At 29.3% G+C, this 15,545-nt stretch overlaps 2 protein-coding genes across 2 annotated transcripts in view; one reads left to right on the plus strand and one right to left on the minus strand.

The window, feature by feature from the left end:
* LOC100161968 (organic cation transporter protein) overlaps positions 1–6,625 on the plus strand; it is a 13,517-nt gene extending 6,892 nt beyond the window's left edge. The window contains exons 5-11 of the mRNA XM_001944950.5: positions 1,788–1,942; positions 2,422–2,593; positions 2,664–2,909; positions 3,958–4,172; positions 4,380–4,561; positions 4,684–4,823; positions 6,329–6,625. Of these exons, the coding sequence (XP_001944985.1) occupies positions 1,788–1,942; positions 2,422–2,593; positions 2,664–2,909; positions 3,958–4,172; positions 4,380–4,561; positions 4,684–4,823; positions 6,329–6,401 (1,183 nt within the window). The 3' untranslated portion in view covers positions 6,402–6,625. The remainder of the gene's footprint in view (positions 1–1,787; positions 1,943–2,421; positions 2,594–2,663; positions 2,910–3,957; positions 4,173–4,379; positions 4,562–4,683; positions 4,824–6,328) is intronic.
* A 2,229-nt stretch (positions 6,626–8,854) lies between these two features.
* The window catches only part of LOC100164030 (melanopsin-B-like), a 53,674-nt gene continuing 46,983 nt past the window's right edge, over positions 8,855–15,545 (minus strand). Inside the window, exons 2-4 of the mRNA XM_001944891.5 lie at positions 12,892–13,682; positions 12,621–12,751; positions 8,855–12,513 (exon numbers count right to left, since the gene is read on the minus strand). Coding sequence (XP_001944926.2) covers positions 11,507–12,513; positions 12,621–12,751; positions 12,892–13,637 — 1,884 coding nt within the window. The 5' untranslated portion in view covers positions 13,638–13,682 and the 3' untranslated portion in view covers positions 8,855–11,506. The remainder of the gene's footprint in view (positions 12,514–12,620; positions 12,752–12,891; positions 13,683–15,545) is intronic.

Below are 15,545 nucleotides of genomic sequence, written 5' to 3' on the forward strand. Positions count from 1 at the left end.
GAGCTGTTTACGGACATTTTCAGTTTTCAATTTTTTAATGCAAAGCTCTGATATATTGTTACAATATCAGTTGAAAAATATTAAAAATACATAGGCACAATTTTTTTTTTATAAGCATTTAAAAATCGAATTTTGACAAAATTTATCAAATTTTAATTTGAATAATTATTTTGTAGTTAAAAATTTATAAAATGTTCAACTTTTGTATCTAAGAATTGAAAATTTAAAACAAGATTCCACGTAAGTAATTAATTCTGTCACCAAAAAATCTATAAAATACATTTACACAGTTTTTTTTAATAGTCATTTTAAGTACAAATTTGGACGAAATTACATATTAAAAACCTAGAATAACTATTTTAGTTATTTTGTTGTGATTGTATAATATTATTCTTGGGTATACTTGAAACTTCTAAAGTATACTATTATATATCTATGATAGTATCACGGTTTGTTGTTGATGTATAACGTGTTAAAAGTACCTAATAGATATTGTGATATGATTAATTTGGAATTTATTATAGGTACTTATTAAAGGTAAATTTTTTTTTTTAATACCATAAATTATATAATATTATGTCTTATACCTAGACTGACATACCGTCTCCGCTCAGAATCGTTTTTCTTATACAATGATATATCATTGAATTCAAATTTAATACTATCCATTATACAGTGACCCACTTGTAACCCCTACTGTACAGCAGAGCGAAATCCACCTTCCCACCTTTTTTTTTATTAAGTCATCGACTATTTACTATAAGTCATAGATAGATACGTATAAAATAAAATAGACGGTAGGATGGCTGGATTCTTCTTCAAGTGTAATTATATTAATATATACCTACTTACTTAATATGTCTTATTATAAACATTTTTATTAGTAAAATTTAAATTAATAAAACATTTTGTAACGTTTATTTCTTTTAAATAATTATCCCTGTATAGGTATAATCTAATAATGTACGTAACATAAATTAATCTAATTGATGCGCACTTCCCTATATGTAATAACTAATAACGTTTATTATAGATATTAATAAAACTGGCATATTTTATTTTTTATGAGAGTGCATTAGAAAAGAATATTGTTAAATAAAACTACTGCATCTAAGTTGAAAATAATATTAAGAATTAAGATGTCCGTAATATATATAGATAATTCCCTATATAATATTATAAGCAAATTGTATGACTTGTCGGCAAATAGTTATTGAACTCAAACAAGTATCTTACTTTTTAGGTAATAAAATATAGATTTCAATAGGGACGTTATAGAATATTTAGATTTTTAAGTGATCACTGATTAACATACTGGCACTATAGTAATGATGATATATTGTATTATTATACCCTATTTATATTTCACATAAAATATTATTATAATATCAGATTTTGAAACATTTTGATAATTATTCGAAAAGCTGTACAGTCAAACCTCTCCTAATGTTCGCATATAACTAACGGACGGTTTCCAGGGAACATACTACAAACTTTTTACAGACTGAATCCTCTGAGTAGTGGACATATTTTCAGCAAATGAGAGTGTTCGGCATTTAGAAGTATCACTTTATATGTAATATGTATTTGAATTAATATTTTTAAATCATTTAAAATATTTGTCTAATAACAATTAACATAATATGTTTATCATATTAATGATATAATTATATAAATAATGAACTACCCTGAATAGTACATAAAACAATATATTATATAGTCCGTATTATGATCTGCCCGAGTTTTATACCTACTATAATCGCGACTTATAATTGTATTGTTTTCAGGATTGGGAGGAAAAATATTTTTGTAATATCGGTATTGCTGCAGGGAATTTCCGGTTGCGGTATGGCATTTACACAAGAATATTGGAGCTTTACATTTCTCAGAGTGTTGGTAGGAGCATCAACTTCAGGGCTATACCTAGCAGCTTATGTCATCGGTAGGCCGTGTACCATAGTCCATAACTAAGACTTTACCTATATTTAGACAGCAGTATTCAATACGAAACTTAGTCGTTGTTAAACACTTAAACAAAGCACACTGCACATGGCTATATTAATAATATGGACTTTAAAATGTGACCTAATAAATATTTCACTGTTTAATCAACAGGTAAAAACTGTTTATCGCAAAAAATGCGCGATTAATAAATTAAAAGTTAATTCTTTATAATATTATTTGCATTATCGCCGCATAAAGTAATCATTAGTTTTAGTGTTTATTTTATGTAATGTAACATTTATTGTTGAACTACTTTCATTCATAATTTAATATTTATTAATAACTAATTTACGTTTTTAAATTTTTTATTTCATTAATATGCACGTATAGACACGTTGTATTAAAATGTGTATTTAAATATACGTTCACTGACGGTGAAATCTTTGTTTCAAATTATAAAAGTACGTTTTTTCACAGGTTTGGAATTTGTCAGCTCCAAATATCGAATGGTGGTCGGCGTGGTCATACAAATGTTCTTTTCTGTCGGTTTTCTTTTAACATCCGGATTTGCGTACGCCTTCCACGAAAATTGGAGATACTTTCAACTGGCTATTACCATACCGACTTTGTTCTACACGACCTATTACTGGTCAGTAGTGCAAGGAATTGGTTTCGTCACCAGCAAAGTTTACTAAAACAAATTTTTAACTTTGTACCAGGTTTATACCAGAATCGGTACGTTGGCTACTGGCAAATGGTAAACAGGAGAAAGCCGTAAAAATTCTCCAGAAAGTGTGCAGGGTGAATGGTGTGGACATTTCAGGAAAAGACATAATTGAAATATTGGAATGCGATATTGAGAAAAAGCCTACAGTACAGACCGATGCTCTACCCAGAGCGTCATTTTTCGATCTATTCAAACACCCAGTGATTTTGAAGAGATCTATCATCATAATGCTTTTGTGGTAATGACAGTTGATACTAATCAACTAGATTGATGTGATATAAATTAATTAACCTATAAACTTACTATCTGAGACTAGAGTAATATATATATATATATATACACAGGGTGTAACAGATTGAACTGACTTTTGGAATAACTTTTGTTTTAATCAATATTTAAAATTTTTTTTTTTGATATATAATTTATAGCCACTTGTGCTACACGCGTAATAAAAAAAAAAAAATTTTATTTTTTAATACCGAAAATGAAAAATTTTTTTGAATAAACTTAAAATAGCCAATTTGTGAATTTGATTATAAGAACTATTTGGATGGTAAAAACATTTACATAATTCAAGTAGTTTTTTTTTTTTTAGAATTTTTTTAAAATTAATATCAGTATTTTTTTGATTAAATTAATTTGGTACGCTATAACTTTTTTTAAAAATTTTTTAACATTGGTATATTTCTAAAACTATTTACAAATCCTATAATTTTATAAATTTTTGTCATAAGTTTAAGTAGCATAAATTTTTTTTTTTTTGGTCAGTTCTTTCTGTTACTATATTATATATTATGAAGATGATATATATTTGTCATATTGCATTATATTACACGTGTAATTGATTATAATATATGTTTAAAAAATAATTTATTAAAATCAAACATTTACCACTTATTGAAATATGATGAATTTAAAAATGTACAAAAATATTTACAGATAATTAATAATCAAAACTAAACATTTTTTTTTTATTCTTACACAGTGTCTGATATCATATACGTTTCAATTTCAAATAATTTAGTCATCGTATTACATAATATACTATGAAAAAATAATTTTAACAAGACTAAATAATATTAATTTTACGAAATAATTATGACATATATTTTTCTGTTATAGATATACCTAAGTTAGTTTAGTAAAATAATTTGTTGGTTGCACACTAACTAGCGGAATCAGTACCTATACCTACAGGCTACAACTATATATTTAAAGTTTAAACTAATATTATGCACCTTAAAACAAAATTATAATTGTAATTGAATATTATTATATTTTTTTAGGTTTGTAAACAGCACTGCCTATTATGGTCTGTCTTGGAGTACTTCTGATCTTGGAGGAAATCAATATTTTGTGTTCAATTTATTCGGTATAGTTGAGTTCCCGGCCTATATATTTTTATTAACGACCCTCAACAAATGGGGCAGGAAGATAAATATATCTGGGTTCCTAATATTAGCCGGATTAGCACTTCTAACAACGCTAGCTGTACCCAAAAGTAAATCATTTATCAAGTTTATATTATGTATAATGAACGAAATTGATTATTATTTATTAATTATTATTAACATTTTAAGGTGACTGACTTTTTTTTTTATTAACTTGCTGATTATCTACTGTTAATCTTTAATTTGTCATACTGCTCTGCTCTATAAGTTTGATTGACAAATTAAAAATTTCATATACAAATGGTATTTAATTCTAGCGAATACGTGGATGGTTATTTTCTTTGCGATGATGGCCAAGATGTCCATAACTGCGTCATACGGAGCCGTGTACGTTTATACTGCAGAACAGTTTCCGACCGTGGTACGGAACATGGGCTTGGGGTTAGGATCGTTTTTCGCCAGGATCGGAGGAATTGTGGCTCCATACATTAACAACACGGTATGGAGGTGCATTAATAAGAGTTAAAGAGCAGTTAAAGAGCATTGCACGTTTACGCATTGTACAATATAATATAATACTACGGGTTATAATACTACCACAAATTTCTTTTCAATTTTCAGTCTGAAATTTGGGTCAATATGCCGTTGGTTGTGTACGGCGGTCTAGCATTGTTAGTGGGAGTGTGGTCGCTTGTGTTACCCGAGACGCTAAACAGAAAATTGCCTGATACCATCGAAGATCTCATTGCTATGTCAGAAAAGTGAGTTGACTTAATAACGTCCTATAGAACAAACGTACTTCATCGTATTTAACTTTTTATACAAGTCTGAAATGCAAATTAAAATGTAAAGAAATCAAGTTGAAGTCATCGAGTGGGATTTATTTTGAACTCTCTCTAATATGTAGATGTAGGTACGACAATAAGACATGGTGTTATTGATTCTTAAGTTTCTTGTGATATTCGATAAAATCGACAAAAAAATATATTTCAAATTGTTTTTTTTTTCAAGGAAAAAAACGCATTTATATTTCATAGTATAATAATGTTATATCCGGAGCTTATATACATATTAGAATATATATTATGAATTCATACATATACAAAATATTTTGTGTTTGATGTATCTACACTCAATTTATACTTTCAGTTATTCTAATTAATTCAATTATGCTAATTTATACATGTCAATAGTCAACTCAACCCACCGGTTAGATACAAAGAAAGATATGAAATAATATGCACCATTAAATTGTAATTTAATTAATTGGATTTCGAATTGTATAGCTATCATTATCATACTATTATTTTGTCTACACAATAATGAAGTGTATTATATTATGTTGATAAAATACCCATGTTTGTAATATTTATGTATTTGTACAAACCCACCACCCACGTCTTATCGTAACTTATAGGGCTGTAGGATTTGTTTAAATATATACTTAAATATCTAAATAGATACTTCAATAGTTAGTATCTAGGACCTAGGTATATCGTGGTTGAATATTAGGTACTAATTAATGTATTGATGAATTTCTACAGCCAACCATTATTGAACGGTTTTAAGGATTACTGTTTACTAAATAGTAAACAGTTCCTATAGATTTGATGACAAGACTTTCTAAACAGATTCCTTTTTTTAACACTAAACTGCAAAAACTGAAGCATGGATCCCACATATTAGAAATATTATAATATACAATATATCTTATCAATTTATAATATTTCATATTTGTATATTATACATCCATACCGTAGTCTTATGGATACTTATTTTAACGCATATATGGTCTATGGAGACAATATTCTCTAAAGAATTAAGATGATCATAACACTTGATGGATGACATTTGATACCTAACTATATACCTATATACCTTATTTATTTAGTAAACATTATAAAACTATATTATTTCTAAAACAGTATTCGTATTATTGTTTCTATTTTATTTTGTTGTTTCTCGGGAAATAAAATTTTCGTTAAAACCGAAAATGCGATATCAAAATGGGGAAATGTAATTCAACCTTAGAATTTATGTATAGTGCAAAATATATTGACTTAAGACTTAAACTAAAGTATCTCAAATAATTAAAGTAAAGAAAGAAACACACGGAAAATGCATTGGACGAAACATATTGTATTTGTTTTATTCATAGGTAGTACATTTGATTTAATTTTACACCAATTACAATATATTAACATTTATTACAGTATAATTATAGATTAATATAATATGTATGTTTATTTAATTTTTTTTTTTCAAGGAAATACAAGCTAGTGCTCAAAAATGACCCGGCAACAAACGGTGACGCGAAGAAGGATAAAGACAAGTATTAAAGTATTAAATTATGTAGGTATATAATATTTTGTATTTTTCCACTTTGAATAATAGTTACATGTTTTGTAATAATATGAAATAATGTTCCGACTGCTATTTTTTTTTATAACTACTTACTATTATTCGACAACTTAAACATTGTTGTTTGTGCCTATTTTGTACTACATACTTATGTTTTTATAACATTCTGAGTGAATTACAAACTATAATAATATTAATATTATTTGTGTTATTTTTATTTTTGTATTATGATCTTTTACATTTTGTATATAGTGCAAACGGTAAACAATCCTTCGTTTAAACAAATATTTTAAAAAGATTACCTCTACTGGACTGCATTTTATTCATAGATTTCTACTAAAACCACAAATGACTTTCACGTTCTTAATCAAATTTATGCTTTTTGTGATGCTCAATATTGTATCTATGTTATAGTGTCGTGCGTGAAACTGATGTCATATGATATAATATGGGTACAATGCTCGAATCGTAAAAATAAAAGAAGTGAGACTCTTGGACTTCGAAAAAAATTAGCGTCCCTTGATTGGCTCAAACTCAATTTGATTTTTAAAGCACCCCACATCATTCAATCATTAATTCCCAAATAAATAATTACAGAATATTTATTGGTATGACATGGTAGTAACGACCGCATATTATGAGTGATTAAAATAAATATTTTTGAATATTCATTAATATTCACATTACAAATACTTGTTATTATAAAATTGCGTATATAATTTATAATTTTTAAGAATTACATTTAATTTATATTACAAAGCTATAGCTTGTAATTCAGAATTATAATAATACCAAGTTGTAGGTACCTATGATTCAATACAATTTTGTAAAATAAACATTACAAAAATAATGCTTGGTAAAAAAAGTATTTTGTAAAAAAGTACGTAGGTACCCAAGTTCTAATGATGAAAATTATTAGACACTCTAAAAATATAAAGAAAATATTGGAGAAGCTCTACCCCATTGCGTCCCACAAATTCAACCCCTGAATTCGGTCATCCTTGATCATAAACTATGTAAGTATTACGTACATTTATTTATGCAACGTGCGTACCTATTTCTTTTGATATCTAAAAGACAAAATAATCACATGTATTGATGAACTAAAATATTTCTAATAGGTATTAAAATTTAAAATTAAATTTAACTTTGTATAGATATACTTACCTATCTTATTACATTAGGTTTTGTATGAATAATTTTTGTTCTTATCCAATTTAGTTTTCCATAGTATAAGATTAAGTGGTTTTTGTCAAACTACCTAGGTACTTTATAAGATTGAATAATTTGGATGAATTGTATTTTTACGATATGATTAATATTTTTTAAACGCTTATTACTATTGCTCTTATTCAAACTATTCGGTGTTCATACGTCATAAACTCATAACATATCAAATTATTCATAATAATTTTAAGTAAAAAAAATAATTTTAAATTGTTTATTGCCTTTATTTGAATAAATAAAAATAATTATGTCGGTGAGTTGACAATTACCTAATACACCTATATTGTTTTTATAAATTGACTATAAAGTACACTCAAATATTGCCACTTTATCAATAGGTACCAATAGACGAATAATATGTATATTTATTTTAATTTTTCCCATTATTATTGCATAAAAAATTTAAAAGTATCAATGTATCATAAAACTAGTTGTATATGATTTGTTGCGATTATAATAAGAAATGAGTTTTATATACTATATGTTGTTCAAATAATTGTGAGTAGGTAAATTATATTACATCGTATATTTTACTATGTAAAGTAACTCAAAGAATAAATTATTGAATTTTACACTGACATTGTATTTAATGTTAAAAATATTTAGCATTATAATATTATTAACGTTAGTCCATAACGTGATGTAATTAATACAACGAACTATTGTTAAATCCGTTAATGTAACTATGTAAGTAGGTACTAAGTATATGATGGGATTCTTAAATTTATTTTTTCAAAACTTGGTAGTTACATACATTTATTTGCTTATTTTATTCAAGTGATATTAATGTCTAATATCAGGTTACAGTTACGTACCTATCTATACATTTTAGTTGCATGATATCTTATATTTTAGACACTAGAATATTAGTGTTCAAATTACTTTACGTATCTAGCTTAACCTAAACTATTATTTTATCAGAACTGCTTAGTTGTCTGTTAAAAATATTTCTTTATTTCTTTATTTCATCTTTTTTTTTAAATAGTTAAAAACCATGTAAAATATATAGATAAATAATATTATGTTTTGTGTATACAGTATACTACTATACTCGTATGTCTATATCCCTCTCTCAAACGTAGAATATAATATTCCTAAAACTAACGTGTATAACGTATGTATTGATATCAGTGACGTACGCAGAGGGGAATGGGTGCTAACGGGCTGAAGGCCCCCTCATTGCCATATTATAATTTCCTTTTTCAAAAAATATTTGTCAAGTTTCAACTGCCGTTAACTAGTAAGCAAGACATAATTCATATACGTCTTACCGATTCAGTTTTTGAAAAAAACATTGTATTTGCATGAAATACCTTGTATTAAATTGCCAAGCCTTAGCTATACAAATTTAATATTTTATATATTTTAAACTACAAATTAATTGTGATTTTGCCATAATTTTAACTTTAAATGCTTATAAAAATTAATCGTGCCTATGTATCGTTAAAATTCTTAAATAGCCATGGTAAAAACTTATGACGAACTTTGTATTTCATTTTAAGCTTTTTGACCGAACGAATAATTTTCATCGACATTTTAAGAAAAAATCTAAAATTAATCAAATACAATTCAATCGAAGACGGTCTTAATTTGACAATGGTTACCGAACAATTTCAACAAATTTTCATTTATTTATTTTTGTTTTTTTCTGATTATTTAAAAAAAGTTCTGAGAATTTTCGGTTTCGAGCTCCTAAAAGTACATCTAAACGTCTACAATTATTAGACTGGACAAAATAAAAATAAAATTATAATTTATTGTCAATCCCCCCTGACCCCCACCAATTTAAAATCCTGCGTACGCCACTGATTATTACTATCGCAAGTATTTGTTTCAGAAACATATGAAAGTTGTGATTACAGCAATAAGACGATAAATGAAAGCCATAATTTTTTTGCGGCACATTAAGTGTTAAATATAGAGGTTAGGTTACAAACAAAATAGCAGGATTTTATTAGATTGTTGCGTAGGTACCAATAATAATATCGTTAATCATATGGATTATACATTTATAGTAATTTATTATGTCTGTTCTGATTTACCTACTGGGTAGTCGGAGTGTTGCAAAAAATATACTGAAATATCTGTGTAACACCGTAATGTACCTACTAATGGAATTCGCTGGAATACAAATATTGTATCAAGTAATGTGCAACCCGGGGGTCGTATAATTTACCGATGGGACATAATATAAAATTTAAGCTTACCAGGAATGAGAAAACTTCGTTTTATATTGCATTATTGCACTGACTATTATACTGTCGTGAATTTATAATATACAACTAAACATTTATAAATATTATATAGTAAAAAAATAATTGTTCACTAGAAAACTAATTAGGATATGCTTATATAAGTTAATCACCCTGCAGGACATGTCTTAAATTTACCTCATATTACGATCGTAATGTGTGGGTAAGCATTAATTCGATGCACGACGGCAAGTACACGTATACGTACAAATCTCAATGTTTTTCATAATAATATGATAATCATATAATTTCATCATTCACATAACCAGTCAATTATTATTATTATTATTATTGTTTTATAATGAACCACATATAAAACAATATTGCACCATCTAGGTGTACCTATCTATATCATGTTTACCGGAAGTAAAAATATCAGTGACAGACTACGTGCATCTACGTGAATTTCAGCATTGTAAAATGCATATACTAAAAAAACAAATAAAAATTGTCAGTTTCTTATTTTGACATAGATTTGAATTTAAAAGAGATTGTTGGTAAAAAAAACCAAATTTTATAAACGCGAATTTAAAACAAGTCATGAAGTACATTTCATTTAAACACGTCATGTTTCACAAAAAAGTGACACCGTGGTTGACTGCCATGAATGGAACTACTATTATACTTCTAATTTTATTAATTCGATGGTATCCTACTGGTAAAATAATGATTTACCTACATATCGATGTCTTTCTATTAAAGAATAATATTTTTCAAATCCTTGAGTAGTTTTGATTATGTTAGTTTTAAACTATAGAAAAATTGTTTGATCTTCAATATATTTTAAAACACACATGGGCATAGTATTATTATGGGCTTTAAAAGTTAAATAGTTACGTAATGGTAAATATAATATTATCAGAGAGTGTACTCAATATGTGTGTGTGTGTGTGTGTGTGTGTGTGTGTGTGTGTGTGTGTGTGTGTGTGTGTGTGTGTGTGTATATTATTAATTGACCGCTTTCGACTTTTTGATGCAATTGTTTGTTCAACATTAATCAAAAACTACCCTTATGGAAGATGGTAAGATAAAAAGTGCGTACAAACTTAATCACATCAATATATGGTTATAGTAATAAAATAATGGGTTTACGGTAGCTTTGCAGTAATACGCTTAAGGATCACACGTATTCATTTTTTATAAACATAAAATGCATGCAAACAAATAATATTTGAACGTACATAATTTTATATCGAGTGCGTCGACCTCCGTATCAATAAACTGCATATCAATGTAAGATAAATGTCGTGGTTTAACTGTTGACGTATCGAATTATTAACTCTATATATACTGTCATGCCGGTGGGTGGAGTGCACGTCAATACGCGTTAGTGGCTGCGTGTGTGGGGTTTATATTTTATTTTTATACACGACAGACGCATACAAATAAGCACTAAAACATTTACGATCATAAGGACAACATTATACGTAAATACATGTTCGTAAATTTCCCTTAACACAGAGTGTGAGATCAGATTATATAATATTATGTTTGTACATAATATAATAATAATATAATATAGACTAGCATTTTAATCACAGCGTTTATCATTTAAAATCTTCAAACTCATCGTGGGCTCGTTGGCAAGCTCGACAAGAACGTTATTACTTATTATTATCATCTCCTGTAAGTTTTGGGTCTAACATGATGCTGCTTTTAGACGTAGTTCGGGGCAGCTTGTACCAGCTGGGCGGCATGTACTTCAGACTCTCCTGCCTTGTGGGTGGGAACTTTGTCTCCAGCGCTTTGGTCTCTTCGGTTTTGTGACTGGAAGTCGATCCTTGTCGTTTCATCTTCTTGTCGTCTGGATCAATCACGACGATCACCTCTTCCACACACTCATCTTCTGAGCTAGAGAGGTTCCTAAGACCGGCGCCGCTCTTGTTGGAATATGACTGGCCTCCCCAGTTCTTCTTCATACCATAATCCCGCTCCAATTTCCTGGTCTTCTTTCTCGACATGAGCTTTGTCAATTCGTTTTTGAACCTTGGGTGCGTGATAGCGTATATCCAAGGGTCCATGCAGCTGGCAGCCTTGCAAAGCACCGCCGGGATCATCGAACTCAGTGGTGTGATGTAATCTTTCCGATCGAATACGCCTAGTAGGGCCACCATGGCGTACGGCGTCCATGACACGAACCACAGCATGATGACCCCAACCACCACATATCCCAGTCTTATTTCCGTCTTCCTCTTTTCTTCCTCCTGGCCGAACCGGCTGGCGGCCATTTCGCTGGTCATCCAAACCGCCCTCAGTATCTTAATGTAACAGTACGATATCGTGGTGAACGGTATACACCACGCCGCCGTAAAGAACACCAATATGAACCCTTTCTCTTGATTGTCATCCGACAGGTAGTCAAAACTGCAACTAGTTAGGTATCCTTCCGGTACGTATCGGTTGTACCCCAGGTCCATTACCGGTATAATGGAGAACAAGAATCCGTAGATCCATATCAGGCCTATCCACACCCTGGCCCGCTGTTTGGTAGTTTTCACGGCCGCGTTCAGAGGGTGCACTATCACATAATACCGGTCCAACGATATGGCGGCTAACGTCATGATGGACACAGTTCCCGTCAAGCCACCAAAAAAACCATAGATCTGGCAGCCTACAAAGGAAAAATCCGAAACGAAAGTTAGATATTAAAATGAATATAGTAACATAATGTCACATCGCTATAAATATATCTAAGTTTTATTTGTTATATAGTCTTACCCAATTTTCCCAGCGTAGGACCTTGATAAAAACTGTTGTATATGAAAACCGGTGTTTTCGCTAGCATAATGAAATCGCTGACTGCTAAATTCATTATCAACACGTTGGCGGGCGTTTGCAATGATTTACATCTGAAAAAACATAGATCAGATAAAATTATAACAGTGCTGAGTTTGTTTGTTCGCAAGTTTAGCGATATCATATCAATGTATGTAGGTACTATAATGACGTACAATGTGTAGTGTATGATATAGTTTAGTTTATAACTAACTTGATGTACATGAAAATCACCAGTGAGTTCCCGAAACAACCGAGTACCATGATGACGGAGTACAGAAATCCGAGAATGTAGTGTGACGTGGCATTAGGAGGCATGAATTTGAACCAATGGCTGTTGATTAACTTCATGTAATCGTCCGTGTAGAACCCGTGTTCTTTCCATGTGTCGATTGGATATTTGGTCTTGAAGTCTGACATGACTACGATCTCCTCTGTGTAATTCGACATGTTGACATTGGGCGTTTTGTGCGCGGCATCGCTTAACCTTTTGTCGAGCTTAGGCCAAACCGTGCCCTCGCGGTATCTCAAATTGTTTTTCTGTACAAATTTAGCAGGTTTCGTGACATTGGGAGGCGTCTTAGTTGTAGCAGCAATGGATTTCGGTGGTTTCGGTTTTGCCGTTGTTAGATTTGTGGTACCAAGATTTGTCTTGGTAAGGTTTGTGTTGGTTAAGTTTTTGTTCAAAACAGTCGCCAAACGTTTCGAAATATTTTTTACTGCCGTCGAATCACGGCATGTCAAACCACTATTACGATCCGATTTGATGCTGCAATCGTGTGTTAGATTCGTAACTTGCTTTTGTTGCCACACTACAGATGGAACCTCGGTATTGACACTTGCAATAAATTTGACGGTTTTCAGGAAACTAGTTTCAGTTTTAATAGTACTTGTACAAAAAGTAAACGTATTGAAGACAAAACAACTTATGCATATGAAAATGCGTAGAAATAATACCATGATTTGAGCTTGTAACCTTGTAGCTTCACATTGATAGTAAGCTTACTGAAATAAAAAAAATGTATAAATCAGTATAGAATAATGACAATTTAAAAATAATAATAAGCAACTTATAATATTTTATACATTATTTGCATTATACTAATAAGATCATCGATTTAAAATTTGAATAACAATGACATATATTATATGCCTATACATGTAGATTGGGACCAGTGCAAACAACAAGTGTATATGGAAAAAGTAAAAACTACTTATAACTTAGTCATTATTAGGGTTAGGGACTTCATACCCTTAAAATCCTTAAAATATGAATGCACTTGTGCCCTAGAGATCCACTAAATATGCTATTAAAATATGCATTAAAAAAAAAATCATAGTACCTATTGAATAAAACCTTTTTATTTTAATACCTAGATAATACTTTCAAATATTTAAATTGTAATTCATAATAAAAATCTTGTATATTAATAAATAATTGATAATTTTCTTTATTATTACATACATTGTACGGTTGATAAGCTAAACACTAAAACTCCTCATCTGTGTTTACATTGTATCCGAAGGGAACACATCCGAAATTACTTTTTCTAGCTCCACGTTATGTGAAATGTGATGAGAAACACGTGAATCTGATATGAATATTACTATAGCACATAAATGATGAACGCCTTGTGCAAAAAAATTATAGACATATAAACTGGGAGTAATTTTTCAAAAATATGTTATCTTACTAAATTCGTAAATTAGGATGCGATAGGTACGTGAAATAGTATATAATATTACACCTGCATTATTCGCATCAGATACTAAAACTAATGACAATAAATAACAACGACATAGCATATTTTAAATTATATACATATTGCTATCACAGACAATAGGAACACGAATAGTAAAACAAATGTTCAATATTACATTGAATCTCTGCTCTCTACTTTTATAAATTGTAGGTTAAATTAAATAATAAATATGGGAATTGGGAATTACACTGATTTTAAAATTAGATTTTTTCTTTTAAAGAATATTTTTCTGTGAATGTTTCGTTCAAGCTAAAGGAGTTATTTAATAGTTTTTGACAATCTTGTATATCGATTAAAAGTTGATTATACATGAGCATAAGTTGTCTTTTTTTTATTTTTGCAATACGTTCTTAGAGCAAGGAAAAACTGCTGACATTGAAAGTCAGAATTCATCAACGTTGTGTGACTAGATATTCTTTGTGTAACAATATCATTCGTTACTATACAGTCTACATACAATAAATTTTCATCAACTATGATTTACGTTCCAAAGTAAACTTTAAAATAATATATACAGCAAAGCTGCACCAATAATCCAATTCCACGGGGAATACAAGTAAAAAATTTAAGATAATCATAATATTTATTTATTGAACATCAATATTAAATCATGAAATGTGATGATTGCATTCATTTTTTTTAAAACAGTTTTATTCCATAATCGTTTTAAACACGGATGTATGTAATAATACACTTAGCGGGAAAAACGCATACTGAAGTTAAATATTCTGAGAAAAGCAAGAACAAATATCAATACACCCACTCAGTACCTAGTACCTACCCACCGACCTATTTACTTTACTTACTAAATTTGTTAAATAGCGTGTATGTGGGTTTTGATTATCTACCTTTAATTATAATATATGACATATATATTGCACATTCTGATTTATGTAATGTTTCTGTTCCCTCTATTCATTATTTATATTCAATTAAGGGCCGTTGCATAATGCAAAATAAGTTACCCATTGAACAGTTACACACGTATAAAATATATAATATATATATATTTAAGTTCATAAGACATATATAATAACTAATAAGTATTTAAAAGCTATTTAAAATAATACAATTTATTTAATATTAATCATGCCAAACAGGCACG

The sequence above is a fragment of the Acyrthosiphon pisum genome, chromosome A2 (assembly GCF_005508785.2).
Source record: "Acyrthosiphon pisum isolate AL4f chromosome A2, pea_aphid_22Mar2018_4r6ur, whole genome shotgun sequence".
NCBI lineage: Eukaryota > Metazoa > Arthropoda > Insecta > Hemiptera > Aphididae > Acyrthosiphon > Acyrthosiphon pisum.